This window comes from Diplotaxodon limnothrissa, linkage group LG14 (assembly GCF_057381915.1).
Source record: "Diplotaxodon limnothrissa isolate DT_005_m linkage group LG14, D_limnothrissa_male_GT1.1, whole genome shotgun sequence".
NCBI lineage: Eukaryota > Metazoa > Chordata > Actinopteri > Cichliformes > Cichlidae > Diplotaxodon > Diplotaxodon limnothrissa.
In genome coordinates this window covers 27,747,095-27,767,665 of record NC_140609.1, presented here as the reverse complement: position 1 = coordinate 27,767,665, position 20,571 = coordinate 27,747,095, and the positions used below count along the sequence as shown (strand labels likewise).

Here is a 20,571-nt window from a genome sequence, read left to right as displayed (position 1 = left end):
AAGAGAGAGGAAGCCGTCAGACACACAATAATGCAGCAGACTCAAACTAGGAACTGGTCGTGTCAGGGTCCTGGGTCGGAGTGACCCAGGATCCCTGAGCAGTTATGAATTATATTATTATTGTATTGATATTTGGTGTTGCTGTCCTTCTCCCTGTTTGCGCGTGTGTGTGTATATGTGTTTCTGCGGGCGCCTTCAGGCCTGGTGGGTGCGGCCCAGCTGGCGGACTGGCCGCACCCGAAGCCACACACCGGCTGCTGATCAGGCCTCGTCGGGGGAGCTACTTAGGAGAGTCTTGGAGCTCCCACTGACGCGGGATCATTGCTTGAGACTCCACGTTAGTCACCCAGTTGAGCTTGGTTAGTGTGTGTATGCCCGCGGTTGTATGTGTCCTGATGGCTGCTTCTATTGTGTTCCCAGGAGAGGTGTGGAGTGCCAGACAGCAGCAGCACGGGGGGTGCTGAGACACGGGAGCGGAGAGCACAAACACTGGGAGAAGACACGACATGGGAGTCTGGGGAAAGCACGGGGATTTATTGTTGTTTAGTTCCATACACTGTAAATAAACGCACTGATTATGTAACGGAGCGAAGGTGATTTTTTTTCAGTGTTTTTAAAGGAGGGGAACCTTGCTCCAAACGGACAGAGCAGTGGAGCCGCGAAGGGAACGCACACGAATAAAAACTGCATAGTTAAAATATAATTTATTATATTTAAATAGTTAAAAATCTAAAATGAATTAAAACAACCCTGGCCAGGGGACAACACAATAAAAATCAATAAAACACAACAGTAAAAGTCCAGTGGCGTCCGCCACGGTATAAAAGTCAAGAAGAATTAAAAATCCAGTGAAGCAGTGCAGGAGGGAAACCCGGCAGCATCCTCGCCTTCCTCTCCGCGTTCTGTGCACCGGTGCGCTAAAGAAAGGAAGGCAGCGGCAGTCACTACTCTTTTAGGCAGCTTTCATTCATTAAAAGGGGACAAGTCAAAAGACTTAACCCGGGTGGGCAGAGCTCTCAACTCCGCCCGCTGCTTCTTTGTAACCGCCAATCGGCACCGGCCCGCCTCACCGCCTCTAATCTCCCGCAGTGCTTAATCTGGCCTCCTGTTGCTGCAGCAGTCGGACCGCTCGCTCCGCATCCCTGGTCGCTGACACTGTATCCTCCTGCCCTGCTTGACACCAAGCTCCACCAGTCCTATCTGTCACTGAGCACTCTCTGTAAATTACCACTCGCTCCTTTCCTCTCAGGTGTGTCCAATTAGTAAAACGGGAAAAGGGCGGAGTCTCTCCAGGACAAATTGACAGATGCAACCAAAACATGCAGTATAAATAAAACACTCCACAAGATATAACCAAAACATGCAATATAAAAAATAAATAAGCACACTTCACATTAAAACACAGCAAAGTAAAACAACATCCGTCCTCCCCTGGATGACATCTACACACAGAGCACCGCGCCTGGGTCCTCCTTTTCCTCACACCCCCCACGGTTTTCCTTGCCAAACCGTGACAGGTCGAGAGACTGACGGGAAGCCACGCAGTGATCCAGCGTCGGAGAGAGCTCCACCACACTCTCAAGTTGCTCCTCCGACAGGCCTGATCAGCTGCAGGTGTGTCAAGGTCTTCAGGTGTGGCCAATCACCTGCCAGGGCCACACCCACACACCTACATGCACATATGTCTACAAGCAGGGAGAACGAGGGACAGTGATACAAAATACATACATTATAATATTAGTCCATAACTGCTCAGCGTCCCTGGGTCGCTCAGACCCAGGACCCTGACATTCTTGTAGTCAATCCAGACAGGTTGCAAAACCACACAAATCCCAATGAAAGTTGAACAGAACACAACTGAAATAGAAAAAAAACACAATTCCATGGATTACATTGCCCCCTTTTCCTGTTTCATATGTTAGGCTATGCCCTCTCTATTTTTGGTAATTCCACACCGGTGGAAACCCAAACAAAACATGCATTAAGAAGCCCTAATTCCTGTGTCTCAATCTCGTGGCCTATGTCACCGCTACTCGCGTCCGCATAATGAAGTGAAGAAATATTTTTTACAATTATTACTCAAAAATGTATTTAATATGAAGACAATAGTGTTACAGGCATAGCCCTAAAGAATGTAGCCTCATGGGCAGTGTATTCCGTGCCGCAGGGAGAATGTACTGCTATACACGTTATGTGTCTGTGAGCGTGAGGGAGGGAGAAAAAGGAGAGTCAAAAAGTACAAGTTGTCACCGATCAGAAACGGGAGATGGAAATATAATAATAACCACAGCAGCCAAAAAGAGTGCCTGATGAGCCCAGTTGTAAGCAAGCTGCCAAGACTGGACTGTACACTGTGTTTGTGTTTTCCTCCGAAACAATAAGTTCTGTTGGAGCAGCGTTTCAATGCCTCTCTCTGTCTCTCGCTAGCAAAGTTGACCCAGACAACAAAGTAAAGCTAGTTCCCAGCTACGAGTCCGACACTGAACCCGACGTATTAGCCAGAGGTCCCTAACCCTAACCCTTAAATGCACCTTAGAACACACATGCATCAACACTACAATGAGCGGGTGGAGGGAGGTTTGGAGTCTTCTCTCACCCCAATTCTCTGCGGCCTGCTGGAGCGGGGGGGCTAGGAGGAGGAGTTGGCCGTCCGACTGCGGTCTGGAGTGTGGGGCCTCCCTGCTGCTGCTACGGAGTCCCGGCGGTCTGCCTCCCCCCACCGCAGGGAAAAGGGTAACACCACCTGGGTCTGGGTGCAGTTCCCCCCTCCAGGGGCAAGGGTACCTAGACCCGGTTTGTAGAGTACGCTTGGGGAGTGTGATCGTGTGTACAGCGTCACTTTATGTCTGTCTCCACGTTGGTTGAGTGTGGAGTAAGTGCATATGAGAGCATGAGGGTGGGAATGGATGTTTGTATATGTGTGTGCCTGTATGTCTGTGTCTATATGTCAGGTTGGGTGTCAAGCGCCACCTCTCTGGGGACATCTCAGGCCCTCCAAGGTTTGGAGGCCTATCTCCCCCTACTACCACTTCCCCTGCCAGTGGCGGACTCCCTCAGACATCGGTGCGTTGGTGGTTCTTTGAGTCCAGGGATGGGCGTCCAGGTACACACCGGCTCACTCCTTGGCGGCCGCTTATCGGGGCCTGGAGCCTGGGGCTCGCTCGGGCCACTTCGGAGGTGGGGTGCCCCCGGCCTCTCGGCCTGGGGCTCGGTCACTCAGGCACGGCTGGCTGCCGGCGGAGCTCACGGGCGCGTCACTGCAACTCCCCCTGGCTTCTGCTCCGCGGCTGCTGAGTGAGCCCTCATTTGGGACTCTCCTCAGCTCTTTCTGGGACAGTGGCGCGGCTGCCCCTCTGTTGGTCTTCCTTGGTCTCTTGTGTTCTGGGGGCCTCTGGATGTCTGGAGTTTTGATCTCCTCCATACCTGCTTCATGCCCTGGAGGACGGGGCTGTGGCCCCCCCACACCCTCTAGCAGATCATTACATGAAGGAACCTTTTAAAAAAACAAGCGCGTCCATGCTCACAGGTGTCCACAAACTACACCCTTTTTGGCTCCTTCCTCAAAGCACACTGTGTTCTGTTGATCTTATGTGCTGCACAATAATGTTTAATATTTAGTATTTACTGTCATATTCCCATATATCATTGTGATGTTGTTTATTCTATTACTCTTGTTCTCTTCTGCTTGTTTTCTTTTTTCTTTCTCAGCAGGTGATCCAGGTGATTGATATATGCATTTTTTTTTCTGCCCATTCTGTTGGTTTTTGTCTTTTGCCCTTCTCCCCCGTCCCTCTTCTCAGCTGTTTCTCTTTCCCTCTTTCTTTCTCCCCTTCTTTCCCCCAGTCAAGTCTGTCCCGTATTCAGTAAGTGAAAATAAAAAAAATAAAATAAAAAAAAGCCAGAGGTCCCTTTACTACGGTTCGGAGCCGCGGACCTGTTTTATACGCACGGAATAGTTTTCTATACGAGATCGCTGCAAAAAGTGCAGCCTTACGTAATGTCCACCCTACTGTTATTCATTTTATATTAAGATTTAAAAATCTAGTTGGTATTGGTATGGTAAGTAGCCTTCAGTAATAGTAATAAATCACACAGCAATAGTACATTCATACATGTTTTTTTCCTTAGAAAGAAAATCAGCATAGACAAATTATTATTTTTTTCATATATTTCAAACCCTCACAAATGCAATCAGGCAAATAATAATAAATAATAGTAATACAAAGAATAACAAGTACAACAACAATTACAGTCATTTAATCATTAATGTAATAATTTAATTCTTGAAACACTTCTACAAAGCCAACATTTCAATATACTGGTTCTTCTTCAGGGAGGAAGCAATCCAGTATATACTATGGTTAAAAAAAAAAAGCAAGAATGCAAATACAAAGCAACAGTAATGCTAATACATATGCACTTAAAATAGTTTATTCATTTTAGTTAAGACTGCTGAAAACTGATACCTTATGACTTTGCCGTGCCACGACCAATTATTTCCTTTTTTGTGTTTCGCTCTGGTTTCAGCAGAATTATGTAACATTTTGGTCCAAACAGTGCCACCAATAGGCCAAAGCTTGAGGCCAAAATGGCAAATACCTCTACTGCATCTGCATATTTACCTGGAGAGTTGACATAAGCAGGAACAAAGGCCACCCACACGGCACAGAAGATCAGCATGCTGAAAGTGATGAGTTTGGCCTCGTTGAAGTTGTCTGGAAGATTCCTGGCTAGAAATGCTAGCAGAAAGCTAAGGATAGCCAGTACACCAATGTAACCCAGTAGCACTGCAAAGCCAATTGTAGACCCAACCACACACTCAAAAACTATTTTGTCATTGTAGTACTGAGTGTTTTTATAAGGAACTGGTGAGGAGGATATCAGCCAAGCAGTACATATAGCTGCTTGGATTGAAGTAAGAACTAATACTGTCCCTCTCTGCTGTACAGAACCAAACCACTTAAGATTGGTTCCCCCTCCTGGCTTTGAGGCTTTAAACACTGCCACAACAACCATTGTTTTCACCAGGATGCATGAGACACAAAGCACAAAGCTGATCCCAAATGCTGCATGTCTCAGTTGACATGTCCATAGCCTTGGTCGTCCGATGAATAACAGTGAACACAGGAAGCATAGTTTCAGTGATACTAAAAGCAGGAAGCTCAATTCTGAATTGTTGGCACGGACGATAGGTGTGCTGCGATAATGAGTGAAGATCCCCAAGACCACAGCACAGATAAATGTACCCAACAATGAAGCAGTTGTCAAGCAAATACCCAGAGGTTCATGGTAGGAGAGGAACTCTGTTTTCTTAGGAACACAGCGATCACGTTGAGGGCTTGACCAGAAGTCTTCGGGACAACTGGTGCACTCCAAAGAATCTAGTGTAAAGTGGAAGATACATTTTTTTGTATTTTCAGCATTCACCCTAGTGAACCAACTGCTTATATCAGAAACATTTTATGATACTAACCTGTTTCATTGCTGAACTTTCTTTCAGAACAACGCACACAGTCGAAACAGCACGCAGGTTGCCCATTTTTTCTAGCCATGCGAGTACCTGGGGGACAGCTTACACTGCACACTGACTGCACTGGCTGCAAGGTTAGTTATACCACATATATTGTACACAACATTATTGTATTGTACTGTGTCACACAGAACTATTTAAAAACAACATTAAACAGAAGTAACCTGTTTAGAGTCAGAGTTCCAGAAGATTTTGTCTTCATCAAGTCTGAGTTCTTCACCTTTCAAGGCTGTCTTCTTAACCACGCCCACATTCTGAACCTTCGTACTTCCATCAGGTAGCCATTGCCAATTCATGATATCATATATTGGCAAGGCATCACCATTTTCATCAAATGACACTTCATCTCCAAATGGAGTAGTGAAGTGAACTTTTTCCAAATAATGCATCAACTAAAAAAAATAAGATCAAGAGATTACCATTGAAAGGGACGTGAAAAGGAGACTTGATTATAGACTCAACTGATCATTCTTAATTCTCAACTGATTTTATTACAGCAACTAAGGATAGTTTAGTTTGGCATTGCAACTTGTGGAATAACAGAATTTGCAACATTGTTTTTTATTTCAATTTACTGAAATTAACAATCTTTAGTCACCACAATGTCTAGTCAAATGTGCAGTTATTCATTTTTATTTTGCAAATAAATTTGCTCATCTCACACATGTAAAATAACTATGTTCTAATGACAATGTTAATAAAATCTTGTGTTTCCAAAATCTGTCTTTAACACCAATTACTCACGTGAAAAAGAAGTTCACAGGAACACTCTTACTATTTCCATAGGAATTAAAAGGGTAAGTAGCAGAAAGGTATTGCTACTCACATGTACTTTATTAACTGATCATCAGCAAGTGTGACCACCTCTATATAAACAGAAGATTCAGGAGTTTGGTGTTCTAGAGCATTCACGTGTGTTAACACAATGCCAAATTCTTCCCAGGAGAGTGCGTCCCAGCAAGGTTGCCTGAAAGTCAGACTATGCACTGCTTACAGAATTTCCAAAAACCCAAGATCTACATTACAGATTCTACAAGATTAAATTATCATGTTAAATGTGTAAGTTTGTGACAGTACAATTTGAAGAAAACTAAAGTGTTGCAATGGACGAAGTGCTGTACATAAACATACCTACAAAATCAAAATAACTAAAGCAATGTTGTTAAAAAAAGAGCCAGTCTTCTGCAAAAATGTGAGACATTGATAAATCATACAGAAATTGATTGCTCCAAGTTAATGCTACTAAAGGTGGTTCTCCAAGCTATTGAATCAAAAGAGAGAGGGCACACAATCTCTACTTTTAAAATTAGGCTTAAAACTGTCCTTTTTGCTAAAGCATATAGAGGGATGGATCAGGTGAACCCGAATCCTCCTGTAGTTATGCTGCAATTGGTCTAGGCTGGTGGGGGATTACCATAATGCAATGAGTGTTTTTTCTTCAGTCACATTTCTCACTCACTATGTGTTAGTAGACCTTTCTGCATTGAATCATACTTGTTATTAATCTCTGGCTCTCTTCCACACCATGTCTTTTGTCCTGTCTTCCTTCTCTCTCCCCAACCGGTTGCAGCAGATGGCCGCCCCTTGCTGAGCCTGGTTCTGCCTGAGGTTTCTTCCTATTAAAAGGGAGTTTTTCCTTCCCACTGTCACCAAAGTGCTTGCTCATATGGGGTCTGATTGTTGGGTTTTATTCTGTATGTATTATTGTAGGGTCTACCTTATAATATAAAGGGCCCTGATGCAACTGTTGTTGTGATTTGGCGCTATATAGATGAAACTGAACTGAATCGAATTGAAAGAGTGTACTTAGTTTTTCACAGTACTGTATAACGTCCCATTTAAACATTCTTTTTCACTTGAGTGTAAGAGCTGAATTTTACAACAATAAAAATAAATGTTAGTGTGTTAACCAATACCACACCTGCCATGGCTCTAATTTTTGCAAAGTAGCACAGCTGTTCCCACTGAAAGGCCCCCTCCCAGGTGCACAGCGTAGCATGTCATCAAGGGCATATGCAAGAGCATACACCGCCTTGTAAATATTATACTCAGGCCTGAGGTTAGAAACATCCAAAAACTCAGTCTCCATATTTGCTAGTTCTTCTTGTCCAGTGCAGAGTGCTCCCCCACCTTGTAACCAACCTGATGGAGGTGGAGCAAATCTACACTGAAAGGTGTATTCCCAAAACTGTCTTACCTGAAAAATATTTCAAACAGTCTTAAAAAAGATATTTTCATTTTTTTTTTAATTTTGTGAGTACAAGTGTATTTTAAAGTTACAATCTTACCATGCTATTTCCATTGTTATTTCTGTCATAAATGTCAGGATGCATTTTCATTAGAAAATCCCTGAGCCCTGGTATTTCTCCTCGACGAATGGCAATGCCCAGAGTGCCACTCAGATATGGCATGTGTCGGGTTGTTTGGAGTACAGCTGCTGTTGTCCAGGCTTCACTAGCCATCCACTGCAGCCCTGTTACATTCTGCTTTATCACCTATTTAGAAATATAAGGAACAAAAAGAATCTGTACATAGTCTAGGATTGAATCATTACAAATCTTGAAATCATTACATACAGGGATGGAAATTGAGATCTCAGTAGTGGTAGGAAATGTTGGTTTACTTGCTATGCATTATGCTTATTGGTTCTTTTTTGCACATGTGCTACAACCAGCTGATTTTGGTTCATGTGACAGAGGAGGAAGATAGTGGCACAGTTTGATGAAAGTAATTTTCATATCCACTATGGACATTACTTTTATTTTTTTGTCCAAAAGGACATGAGCATGACGGTAAAGTGCAAACTTCAACCTGAGCAAAAACAACTGCCTCATCCTGCTAACACAACTTCAGATCTTTACAAGCATCTGCAAAGATAGCATGCTAATGCTAAACTAGCCAAGAATCAAGCATGATGTTAAAACTGAGGGAATGATGACCCCAGCCCAGCAAACAGACCTTGAACTTCAAAAGGTAACAAAACCAGTCACGAGCAGGCTGTAGCCTCCTATTCTATCTGTTCATGTTTCTAAAGTAGAATCTCTGTGGCAATGACTTTGAAGTCTCTTTGTGCTGTTTTCATCTTTGCTTTGTGTTGTGGGCTTTGTTTTCCTACCCGAAATACAAGGAGAAAGATTATATGTGTGTCCTAATTTGGATAAGGAGTTGTGCTGGTGTGTGGGGCTGTAGCCTAAAATGCTAATTATGAAACAGAGAAAAAACAGAGAAACGCAAAAGTAATGTAGCAAGTAGTATAACGAATTTCTTTCTCCTGAGAGTAATTAAGTAGCATACTACATTACTTTAAGAAAAGTGAGCTGGAAAATATATGTAATAAATTACTTTTTTTGACTAATGACCCCATCACTGATCACAACAAAGAATGGAAATACCTCCAGCATCCATAAATATTTGACCACACAGCATGCAATTCATTTGCATGAATATAATGTCTGTAATATAATTTACATCTCTAATTACTAAGCAAGAGGCGGCTGATGAATACAATTTGATTTAGATATACCTCCTCCATTAGTTGAATCATGTGGATTTGATGTGCAAAGACAATTACCACACGTGCTGTGGACTTCTTCATCACCTCAACAATCCTCCTTAGTTCAGCTGAGTTTTCACCCCAGGGCAAAATTTCTGAGTAGGCAAGACAACTTCCACCAGACTGAGCCAACGCTTGTCGAAATGATCTCGCTACATGGACTCCATAATCATCATCACTTACCAGCAGACCAGCCCACGTCCACCCAAAGTGTTTTAGAATTCGAATCATTGCATGAACCTACATAAAGACCAGTGAAATTCTTAGTTTAGGCTTGAATTATATTTCAGTGCAAACAATAAAATTACATAATCACAGTTTTTCTTTCTAATCAATTTGCACAATACGTAATCCAGAAAAAAATGAAAAATTGAAAAAAAAACTGCGTTGTTTAGTTCGGGGTAACTTACATCAATTCACTTGCTGTAAAATACATTTGCTCTTTGTAGAAGAAAGTTTTACCTGAAAGGCATCACTTGGAATGGTTCTAAAGAAAGACGGAAACTTATGACGGTCACTTAGACAAGAGCATGTTGCAAAATAGCTCACCTATCAAAAAACACAATTGAAATCAAAACAGATTGATGCTGAGAAGCTGGAACTAATATACAATGTATATTTCCTATTTTTTCATTTTGTCATTTCTCACCCTAGTGAGAAACATTAACTTTAATACAGCATGCCAAAAGCACATGTAAAATACAGGACAGGAAACTTACAATTGGCATTTTAAATAAACCTATTACATCAGAGGTTGCAATAGAAAATGTTGAGAAGGAATCACCCACGATCCCTACAACTGGAGGGGTCCCCAAACAGTTCTCGTGAAGCAGAAACTTTTCCTCCCGACCACTGACTAATGATAATGCAGCACTGAATCCAATTACAAGTGTGGCACAGTTGTCATAAAGACTGTATCCAAGAGTCACATTAGGTAGCAGATTGGCGTTTTTGTTGATTTCATCAATAGCAAAGGCCATTGTCATGGCATGCCTGAATCCAGGAGGGTCAAACCTTGTAAAAAACAAAACAAAAAACCCCAAAAACTCAATATTGAAAATTAACAAAAGTATAAAAATCTGCACCAGTGTTTGCTTTCATGAATTGGTGCATTTAATGCATGAATATAGTACTTACCCTTGGCAACTCAACATGTTTGGCTCTGAGGTAAACGTTAGCTCAGGGAAAACAGAGGTGTAGTGAACTTCAAACAGCCCCCCCAAAATCACATCTCCAGGTTTGTGCATCCCATTAAGATAAAACTGTCTCCTTAACTTGCAGGTTGAGAAAAGAGACTCTGAGATGAAAAAGTGGGATGAGAAGTAAATCATGATCACATAGAAATACAAGAACTTCAGTGTGTCAAAAAATGGCCCCATAATGACTCTTTCTCTTTACACCACTTTTCTTATCTTAATTAATGCTTACCTCATTTTATATCTCCTCTGGTTTCTTTTTCATTGTAGTATAGCACCACCTACATGCATATTTTATGACAGGGCATCCACTTTCTAGGTACATATTAGCTCATTAGATAAAGAATACCCTAATGACAATGTCAACTTCTGGACAACTTCCAGACTATGCAAGATTTAGTGCAAGTAAAGTAGAGTAGTAAAGCAAGTAGTAGAATCAATAAATTCGGCATTACTAACTTAATATATTTTTTGCTGCTGCCCCTGCGGCATTTTTGTAGAGAAGACAAAGTTGCTATTTTTGTAAAAAAACAAAAACAAAAAACAATAAAGGCCATAAAAGTGCTGTCAAAATTAACACGTTAACAAAGATTAATCAGTGATAATTAAAAATAAATAAATAATGCAATTAATGCATCTGGAGCGCAGAATGACTCAAAATCCCTGAAACGTTTCTGTCAACGCATTTCAGGCAGTTTGTCCAAGAGTTACATTCGCACATGTGCAAATGGGCAGTAGGTCTGGCAGTGATGATAAATGCACATTGGCCCTCTTGATGGGAAATTTGAGTATTAAAAAAATAACAAGACTGAACAGTTGACTGACATAAAGTCGTATGCACATTGTGGAAGAAGGAATTTTCTTCTTCAGCTTAAAATATCACATTGACGCGATGCATACATTAGTCGGGCCTGCTGCTAGCACATTGGCTAACGCGTCACTCAGCTTGCAACGAACCACCTCACAGCGTATCGGGGGCTCAGTACATCTACCTCGCAATTTTTGACTGACACAAATGGCAAGTGGATTGCAACAAACTGCAGAGCTATTAATATCGTTGAGAAAACGCGGTTTAAATAGCTTTGGTTCTTATTACCATTATCTATTTGTTTCTTACTGTATTACTATTTATATTTCATTCCTGCACAGTTGGTGTGCAGCTTCCATAATTTCGCTGTGTATATGTACAGTGACACAAAGTGCTGTTCCATTCTATTTTATTCTATTCTTTTTCACAGAAAAACTACTGCTTATAAAAACATTATCAAAAACATAGAAGAAAATTGGCAATGTAAATAAATCAAGTTTCTTTACTTACTTGTCTACAGTTTTATCTTTAGTACTGTTAACACTATGGAGACCAAGACTCACGCGTAGACATGTATCTTGTTGATTGTATGTTAGGCTTATTCTGTACAGCTGGCTCTGAAGTCAGTGACCACTCAGAGAAATCTAAGGAGTACTGGCCATTATACATGCCCGTGGAACCTAAATCTCCAGTTCAGTCACCCATTCTTGCTGATGTTTGCTTCCATGTTTTTACTTTACTTTTTTTGTATAGCAACAACAACGCTGATCAGAGCACCTTAAATTGTGATTGTGATTCCAGATAAAGTAAGAGCAATTCTATCTGAGCAAGTACTGGCTGACACTGAAGAGAAAAGGTCTTTTTAACCAGAAGAGGAAAAACAGCAGAGAATATAATAGAAACAGTCATGGTTATGTTTTTCATTTTTGGTGTATATATTAGTATTAGCCTCTTTTTTTAAGTTGTTAGTATTTTAAGATGTGTTTTTGTGATTAGGCTATAATTCAAATGTCTTCAGTTGACAGTAAAAGATGAATTGCTCATATTTTATTTAATCGTGTTGTCCACTAGGTGGTAGTAGCAGAGTGAGACTTTACAATTATAGCTTCTTTTAATATTTCTTAGTAAATTTCCAGCATTAATTTGCCAAAGACTCTGTGTGGAAATATTGTACAGTTACATGACTGCAAACATGCCAACTTAGAACTCTCAACACATAAACTGAGCTAAATGTATTAAACATCAAATGAAGAAATACTGAATGATAAGATAACTTTAGGATATCTCCAAGCCTTATCGGGGACAAAGTTTTGTTTTGTTTTGTTTTGTTTTTTTAGCTAAATGAATCCAGCTAAACTCATAGTATCTGTCAAGGCTATTTGTAATATACACTCCTGTTTAGAGTAATGAATGACCTTTCAGACTTTTAATCAAAGACCACTGCGTAAGATCATGTCCTCTTGAAGGCGTAGAGCAGAGCCCTTTCTCTAAAACCCTATATAAATTCCACTTACACACATACCTGGCATCAGGGAGAGATGGCAGTCTCAGTTCTTTTAATTGGTCTGGTATCTGCTCTGTGTTTGTTTCAGCTGAACTCAGTTTTTGCCTTGGGTGTGTCTCTGGATAGTCTGAATCAAAGGAGTAGCTTTACAGGTGCTTGGGCTGGTACTGAAGCTTCTTCTGTGAAATGTAAGTTGCAGGGTAGCATTCATCTACCTGCATTCTCAATGGATGGGGACTTCATTATTGGGGGTGCTTTCTCTCTTCACTCCTACACGCAAACAGTGAGCCATGATTATACCATCATGCCTGAGCCAGTAAGATGCAAAGGGAGGTCAGTATGGAAAAAATTATGAACATGTTGCATGTATTGTAATGGTAATCTTTCTTGCTGTGTGTTATCTGTATGAAATTTCATCTTAACAAAATCTATGTAGCCTACAATTTTAACAGTGAGGTGACTGTCTGTCTGCAGCATAAATGTCGATGAGCTGCAGTTGTCACATGCAATGGTCTTTGCCATAGAAGAGATTAACAACAATACAGAGCTGCTGCCCGGAATCAGGCTTGGGTATCAGATCTATGACTCATGTGCATCAGTTTCCATGACAGTGCATTTGGCATTTCAGTTTTTGAATAGCTTGGACCTTGTGTTTCACACTGGCAAAAACTGCTCCCAGTCAGGTATGGTGATGGCTGTTGTTGGTGAGTCTGGGTCTACGCCATCCATCAGCATGTCACGGATCATCAGTCCCTTTAACATTCCTCAAGTAAATACTTTAATTTTTTTTTTTCAAACTAGGTGTTTAAAATATGCATGCACATCTGCAGTTCTTATAGGATTACCTTGTCTTCTTTTGTTTTAGGTGAGCCCCTCTGCCACATGTACATGCTTGTCTAACAAGCAGCAGTACCCAAGTTTTTTCAGAACAATCCCCAGTGACCAGTTTCAAGCTGCTGCTCTAGCCAAGTTGATAAAACACTTTGACTGGACTTGGATAGGTGCTGTTCGGTCAGATTCGGATTATGGAAATAACGGCATAGCATCTTTTCTAGAAGCAGCACAGAGAGAGGGGATCTGTGTGGAATACTCTTTGTCCTTCTATCGGACCCACCCACATAGCAGGATTCAGAAAGTAGCAGATGTTATCCGCAGGTTTCTATATGACGTGGGAATTTAGTTTCATTTATTTAATGTAATCTTTCATGATGTTATGAGACAGTCAAAAAAATTATTTTGTCTCTAAAGGTCAAAGGCTGTAGTTGTTGTGGCATTTGCATCTTCAGGAGACATGAAGATCCTGTTTGAGGAGTTATCACGTGAGCCTTTCCCACCTCGACAATGGATAGGCAGTGAGTCATGGGTGACCAACCCGGGATTAAGGAAGTACAGTTTTCTCGCTGGGACCATTGGATTTGGAATTCAGAAATCTGTAATCCCAGGTTTCAGAAACTTCCTGTTGAATCTCTCTTTTGCTCAAGTGGCTGTATCACCATTGCTTACTGAGTTCTGGGAGGATTCCTTCAACTGCACAATAAAAGAAAGTGAGAAACATTTTTCGTTTTTTGTTTTTCTTGGTTGTTAGAGTTTCTTGTAAAATGTCTGGTCTTAAAAAGGCCAGACATGTTCTTTTTTGTAATTTAAGCAATTTCAAATCCAACATAATCAAAAAGGTCCGTTACTGCAACAAATCATAATCTATATGTTTAACCTTTAGGTCAAGTTTAGGCAGTCAGCCAACACTATTACTGTGGCCCCTTTTCTCAAACGTGACTCTTTGTTTGTTGAGTGATATGTTCAAAAGATATGATGTTAAATGGATGAATTCAATTGTCTGTCATTTTGGTGCCTTTTTTATTTTTAGGTAATTCTGCAGGAAAGAAAGTATGTAATGGAACTGAAGATATAAAGACTCTCCAAACCCCGTACACTGATACATCTCAGCTTAGAATTAGTAACATGGTGTACAAGGCTGTGTATGCAATTGCACATGCCATTTATAATGCATTATGTCAGGGAAGAAATGTCACAGCTCAGTGTGACAAACTAACCAAATTACAGTCCAAGCAGGTCAGTAAAAACGAATCAGTCATTGCCAACATGTTTCACTGTCTCTAAGAAACGTTAAGTGAAACATTACTTTTAGTTGTTCAAATATTGTTTTGTTTTTTCTTTCCACTCCCTTTATGTCTCAATTCATCCTTACAGATTCTAACTGAGCTGAAGAAAGTAAATTTTTCCCGAAATGGATATGATGTGTCATTCGATACTAATGGGGATCCTGTGGCTATTTATGAGTTGGTTAACTGGCAGAAAACTATGGCTGGCATAACTGACATAGTGACTGTAGGGCTGTATGATGCATCACTGCCAGAGGGCCAGGAGTTCCAGATTAACAAAAACATCATCTGGATGGAGGGCAGCACGAAAGTAAAAAGTCAAATTAATGTAATCTTTTCAGTTTTATAGCAAACATTTACATATGTTACGCTGCCTTTTTATATTACACAGGTGCCAGTGTCAGTGTGCAGTGGGAGTTGTCCTCCAGGAACTCGTAAAGTGCTGCAAAAAGGAAGACCCATTTGCTGCTATGACTGTACCGCATGTCCTGAGGGAGAGATTAGTAATACTACAGGTAAAGTAAAATGCTTGTCTGTGCATGTAAAATGTTTTTATGATGCAAATCTGCAACATCGAATACATTACAAGAATAAATTTGTAATCTATAAAGCCAAAATTACAAGAAGCACCTTAACTCCTTTTTTTCTCCCATTCAGATTCTGCTGATTGTTTACCCTGCCACATGGAATTCCAGCCTAATGCAAAGAGAGACACTTGTATTCCTAAACCCATAGAGTTTCTTTCTTTTCAAGACATCCTAGGAATCATCCTGGCTACATTCTCAGTTCTTGGTGCTTGTCTGACTATTATCACAACTGCTATATTCTTACGTCACAGGACATCTCCAATTGTCCGAGCCAACAACTCTGAGCTGAGCTTCCTGCTGCTCATCTCACTGACTCTGTGTTTCTTATGTTCAATAACTTTCATTGGAGCGCCATCTGAGTGGTCCTGCATGCTGCGCCACACTGCATTTGGCATAACCTTTGTACTCTGTATCTCCTGTGTACTTGGGAAAACTATAGTGGTTTTAATGGCTTTTAAAGCCAGACTTCCAGGTAGTAATGTGATGAAATGGTTTGGTCCTCCACAACAAAGAATGACTGTTATGTCTTTCACCTTTATTCAAGTTTTAATATGTACTATTTGGTTGGTACTTAGCCCTCCATTCCCAATAAAAAATCTAACCGCATACAAGGAGAAAATCATCCTGGAATGTGCATTAGGCTCTGCTGTTGGCTTCTGGGCTGTGCTTGGTTACATAGGCCTACTTGCTGCCTTTTGCTTTGTTTTAGCTGTTTTAGCCCGCAAGTTACCTGATAATTTCAATGAAGCCAAGCTTATCACCTTCAGCATGCTGATATTCTGTGCAGTGTGGATCACCTTTATCCCAGCATATGTCAGCTCTCCTGGAAAGTTCACTGTGGTTGTGGAGATTTTTGCCATTCTGGCCTCCAGCTTTGGACTAATAATGTGTATATTTGCTCCAAAATGTTTTATCATATTGTTTAAGCCTGAGAAGAACACCAAGAAACATGTACTGAGCAAAAATTAATCATAATTTAGTGGTTTAGAAATTGTTAATGTTACAATTCAAAGTCAAAATTGCATATAATTGTAAATCAATTTCTGGATACTGGCTACACATAATAGACAACTGCCTGACTACACATATGCACCTACACAGACATACAAACTTCTGGTATTTTCTCTTAACAGGGTCTCTCACATGGTATTCATCATCAATACTTTCATTATTGTTTGCTATTATTACTGCTATCCATATTATTATTATATTATATCATGTCAGTGCTGACCGATTTGGTTTAAATGAGTCTCTCTGTGTTGGTGGGTGATTGGGGAGTGAACTGGGCATCTGCACTGCACCCTCAGCACTTTTGGTGACTTGCTCTAGACCCAACCGTTTCAAGTGGTTAAAAGGAAAGTCATAATTTAATAAAATCTCTTATCTCTGTATTTACATAATGATTGATTTATTTTTTCATTTATTTTTGCTACCTATACTTTGTAATGACACTACTATAACTGTTATTAGGGCCCGAGCACTGAGAGTGCGAAGGCCCTATTGTATCTGCTCCGTTTCTTATTATTATTAGGGCCCGAGCACTGACAGTGCGAAGGCCCTATTGTAATTGCTCTGTTTATTAGGGCCCGAGCACCGAGAGTGCGAAGGCCCTATTGTATCTGCTCCGTTTCTTATTATTATTATTATTATTATTATTATTATTATTATTCACCCCAAACAAGGGCCTTTTTGAGGGCCTAAACATGCTCAAAAACTCATGAAATTTTGCACACATGCCAGGTCTGGTGAAAAATTTTGTTTTTTAATGGTTTTACATATGAGCACTGGGAAATGGCTCTAGAGCGCCACCTATGCCTTGTTAAATGCAGCCCTACGACCACATCGTTTGAGCTACATGTATGAAATTTGGCACACATGTGTATCATGCCAAGACGAACAAAAAAGTCTGTGGGCCCATTGACACTAACCCAACAGGAAGTCCGCCATTTGGAAGAGAAGGTGACATTTTGGCTCTAATTTTGCCATTTCCATGCCTCGAACTTTTGCGAACTCCTCCTTGGGGTTTCATTTCATAACCTTCAAATTTGAACAGTGTCAACTACACCCTTGTGCCATGTTAAATTGCGGAGCTTTTGAGTTTTCACAATACTATGAGGCCGTGGCGCCATGGCGAATTTCGATGACTCGCCATGAAAATCTTATTGCCTCTCATTTTGTCATACATTTTCTGACCTTGACCAAAGTGAACACATATGATAAGGCTCCACCCCTGAACATATTTCAACTGCCATATTTGACCTCAAGGACAGCGCCACCTAGTGGGAACAGGAAATGTCATGTTTTACACTTTGGGGTACAGTATAGTGATGGGTGACATCTGCAGCCTCAAATTTCTCCAGGAAAGCCTTAAGGAGTTGGTCTTGGGTTACAGTGAAAACTGTGACTTTTCGCGAAAGGGTGTGACCCCAGCAGCATGGCAAACTTTGATGTCACGCCATGAAGAAACAAATTAGTATAACTCAATGAAATCCAGTCTGATCAGTACCAGACTTTACAGGCATGATGTCAGACCTGCCCTGAACAGATTGATGTGCCCATTGTCGGAAATACGGACAGCGCCACCTAGTGGGAACAGGAAATGTCATGGCTTTCATTTTGTTGTACTGATTTTCACAGGTTCATCGTGGCCACCTCAAAAGCGGTGAATATCACCATCAGTCCCTCGTGATGCTTCAGTGCAAAAATTGTGACTTTAAACTGAACGGCGCACCCTGGTGGCAACGCTGTTCACCATGAAAGATGAAGTGGCTTTTGAGGGTCTTGGCAAGTGTATAGAGGCTTGAAATTTGGCACACACCTCCAATGTGACGAAGGCTTTGTTGTCATGTGATAATTTTCATTGAATATCCCAAAATGGCTCCACAGCGCCCCCTACAAAATTTCAAAACCACAGCCCCAGCTCTGTGTTTTATGTATGAATCTGAAACCTGGTAGGCTTATAGGAGATATCAAGATGTACAAAAAAGTCTCTTGGAGCAATATCCCAAATCCAACAGGAAGTCAGCCATTTTAAAATTAATGTGTAATTTTGGCGACATTTTCCCCTCTTTTCAGGCTTCATACTTTGACGAACTCCTCCAAGGAGTTTCATCAGATTGGACCGATCTGAAGTTTGTGGAATCTAAAGACCTTTGTGATGTTAAATTGCGAAGCTTTTTACGTTCAGGGAAACGGGGTGGTCATGGCGGCACTTAGAGTTTCAATCACTCACCAAAAAGCAGTAATCTGCTGTCACTCAAAAACACAATATCCAATCTCTCCCAAACGTCGCAGGTGTGATGAGACTCGAGCTCGGAAATGTTTGTTATGCCATTTGTCGGTAATAGTTAGAGCGCCACCTAGTGGGACGACTATAATCATGGTTCAATGAGATGAAATGTTAGCTGATGGTTAAATGCATGAATTCCATCAATGTGACATCACATCGGACGTGCTGGTTTTAGGTGTTGGGCGTGGCTCGACACGCCAGGGTGCGAGGGCCCTCATAACGCTGCTTGCAGCTTTAATTATTATTATTATTATTATTCCGGCAAATGAATCGGCCTTTTGAGGGCCTAAACATGCTCGAAAACTCTTGAAATTTTGCGCACGCGTCAGGTCTGGTGAAAATTTACGTATTTTAATGGTTTTACATATGAGCACTGGGAAATGGCTCTAGAGCGCCACCTATGCCTTGTTAAATGCAGCCCTATGACCACATCGTTTGAGCTACATGTATGAAATTTGGCACACATGTGTATCATGCCAAGACGAACAAAAAAGTCTGGGGGCCCATTGACGCAAACCTAACAGGAAGTCCGCCATTTGGAAGAGAAGGTGACATTTTGGCTCTAATTTTGCCATTTCCATGCCTCGAACTTTAACGAACTCCTCCTTGGGATTTGGTCGTATAAGCTTCAAATTTGGACAGTGTCAACTACACCCTTGTGCCATGTTAAATTGCGGCGCTTTTGAGTTTTCACAATACTATGAGGCCGTGGCGCCATGGCGAATTTCGATGACTCGCCATGAAAATCTTATTGCCTCTCATTCTGTCATACATGTTCCGATCTGGACCAAAGAGCACACATATGATAAGGCTCCGCCCCTGAACATATTTCAACTGCCATATTTGACATCAAGGACAGCGCCACCTAGTGGGAACAGGAAATGTCATGTTTTACACTTTGGGGTACAGTATAGTGATGGGTGACATCTGCAGCCTCAAATTTCTCCAGGAAAGCCTTAAGGAGTTGGTCTTGGGTTACAGTGAAAACTGTGACTTTTCGCAAAAGGGTGTGACCCCAGCAGCATGGCGAACTTTGATGTCACGCCATGAAGAAACAAATTAGTATAACTCAATGAAATCCAGTCTGATCAGTACCAGACTTTACAGGCATGATGTCAGACCCGCCCTGAACAAATTGATATGCCCATTGTCGGAAATACGGACAGCGCCACCTAGTGGCAACAGGAAATGTCATGGCTTTAACTTTGTTGTACTGATTTTCACAGGTTGATCGTGGCCACCTCAAAAGCGGTGAATATCACCATCAGTCCCTCGTGATGCTTCAGTGCAAAAATTGTGACTTTAAACTGAACGGCGCACCCTGGTGGCAACGCAGTTCATCATGAAAGATGAAGTGGCTTTTGAGGGGCTTGGAAAGTTTATAGAGGCTTGAAATTTGGCACACACCTCCAAATGGATGAAAGCATTGTTGTTATGTAACCATTTTCCTTGAATATCCCAAAATGGCTCCACAGCGCCCCCTACAAAATTTCAAAACCACAGCCCCAGCTCTGTGTTTTATGTATGAATCTGACACCTGGTAGGCTTATAGGAGATATCAAGATGTACAAAAAAGTCTCTTGGAGCAATATCCCAAATCCAACAGGAAGTCAGCCATTTTAAAATTAATGTGCAATTTTGGCGACATTTTCTCCTCTTTTCAGGCACCGTGCTTTGACGTACTCCTGCAAGGGATTTCATCAGATTGATGCAATCTCCTGTGTGTGGAATCTAAAGACCTTTGTGATGTTAAATTGCGAACCTTTTTACATTCAGGGAAATGGGGTGGTCATGGCGGCACGTGGAGTTTCAATCACTCGCCAAAAAGCAGTAATCTGCTGTCACTCAAAATCAAAATGTTCAATCTCTCCCAAAGGTCGCAGGCGTGATGAGACTCGAGCTAGGAAATGTTTGTTATGCCATTTGTCAGTAATGGTTAGAGAGCCACCTAGTGGGACGACTATAATCATGATTGAATGAGATG

At 41.3% G+C, this 20,571-nt stretch overlaps 2 protein-coding genes across 2 annotated transcripts; one reads left to right on the top strand and one right to left on the bottom strand.

Annotated features, from left to right (window-relative positions):
• Nucleotides 1-4,467: 4,467 nt before the first annotated feature.
• On the bottom strand, nt 4,468-10,363 carry LOC146619026 (extracellular calcium-sensing receptor-like). The gene is made up of 9 exons (XM_085371683.1): nt 10,221-10,363; nt 9,803-10,097; nt 9,546-9,632; nt 9,054-9,323; nt 7,819-8,025; nt 7,452-7,727; nt 5,695-5,922; nt 5,474-5,597; nt 4,468-5,381 (listed from the first exon to the last, which is right to left on the bottom strand). The coding sequence occupies exons 1-9, from the start codon at nt 10,328-10,330 to the stop codon at nt 4,468-4,470; spliced, it is 2,511 nt and encodes an 836-aa protein (XP_085227809.1). The 5' UTR covers nt 10,331-10,363.
• Nucleotides 10,364-13,099: 2,736 nt separating this feature from the next.
• On the top strand, nt 13,100-16,267 carry LOC146619025 (extracellular calcium-sensing receptor-like). The gene is made up of 7 exons (XM_085371682.1): nt 13,100-13,360; nt 13,457-13,746; nt 13,840-14,135; nt 14,456-14,661; nt 14,800-15,021; nt 15,103-15,226; nt 15,369-16,267. The coding sequence occupies exons 1-7, from the start codon at nt 13,100-13,102 to the stop codon at nt 16,265-16,267; spliced, it is 2,298 nt and encodes a 765-aa protein (XP_085227808.1).
• Nucleotides 16,268-20,571: the final 4,304 nt, after the last annotated feature.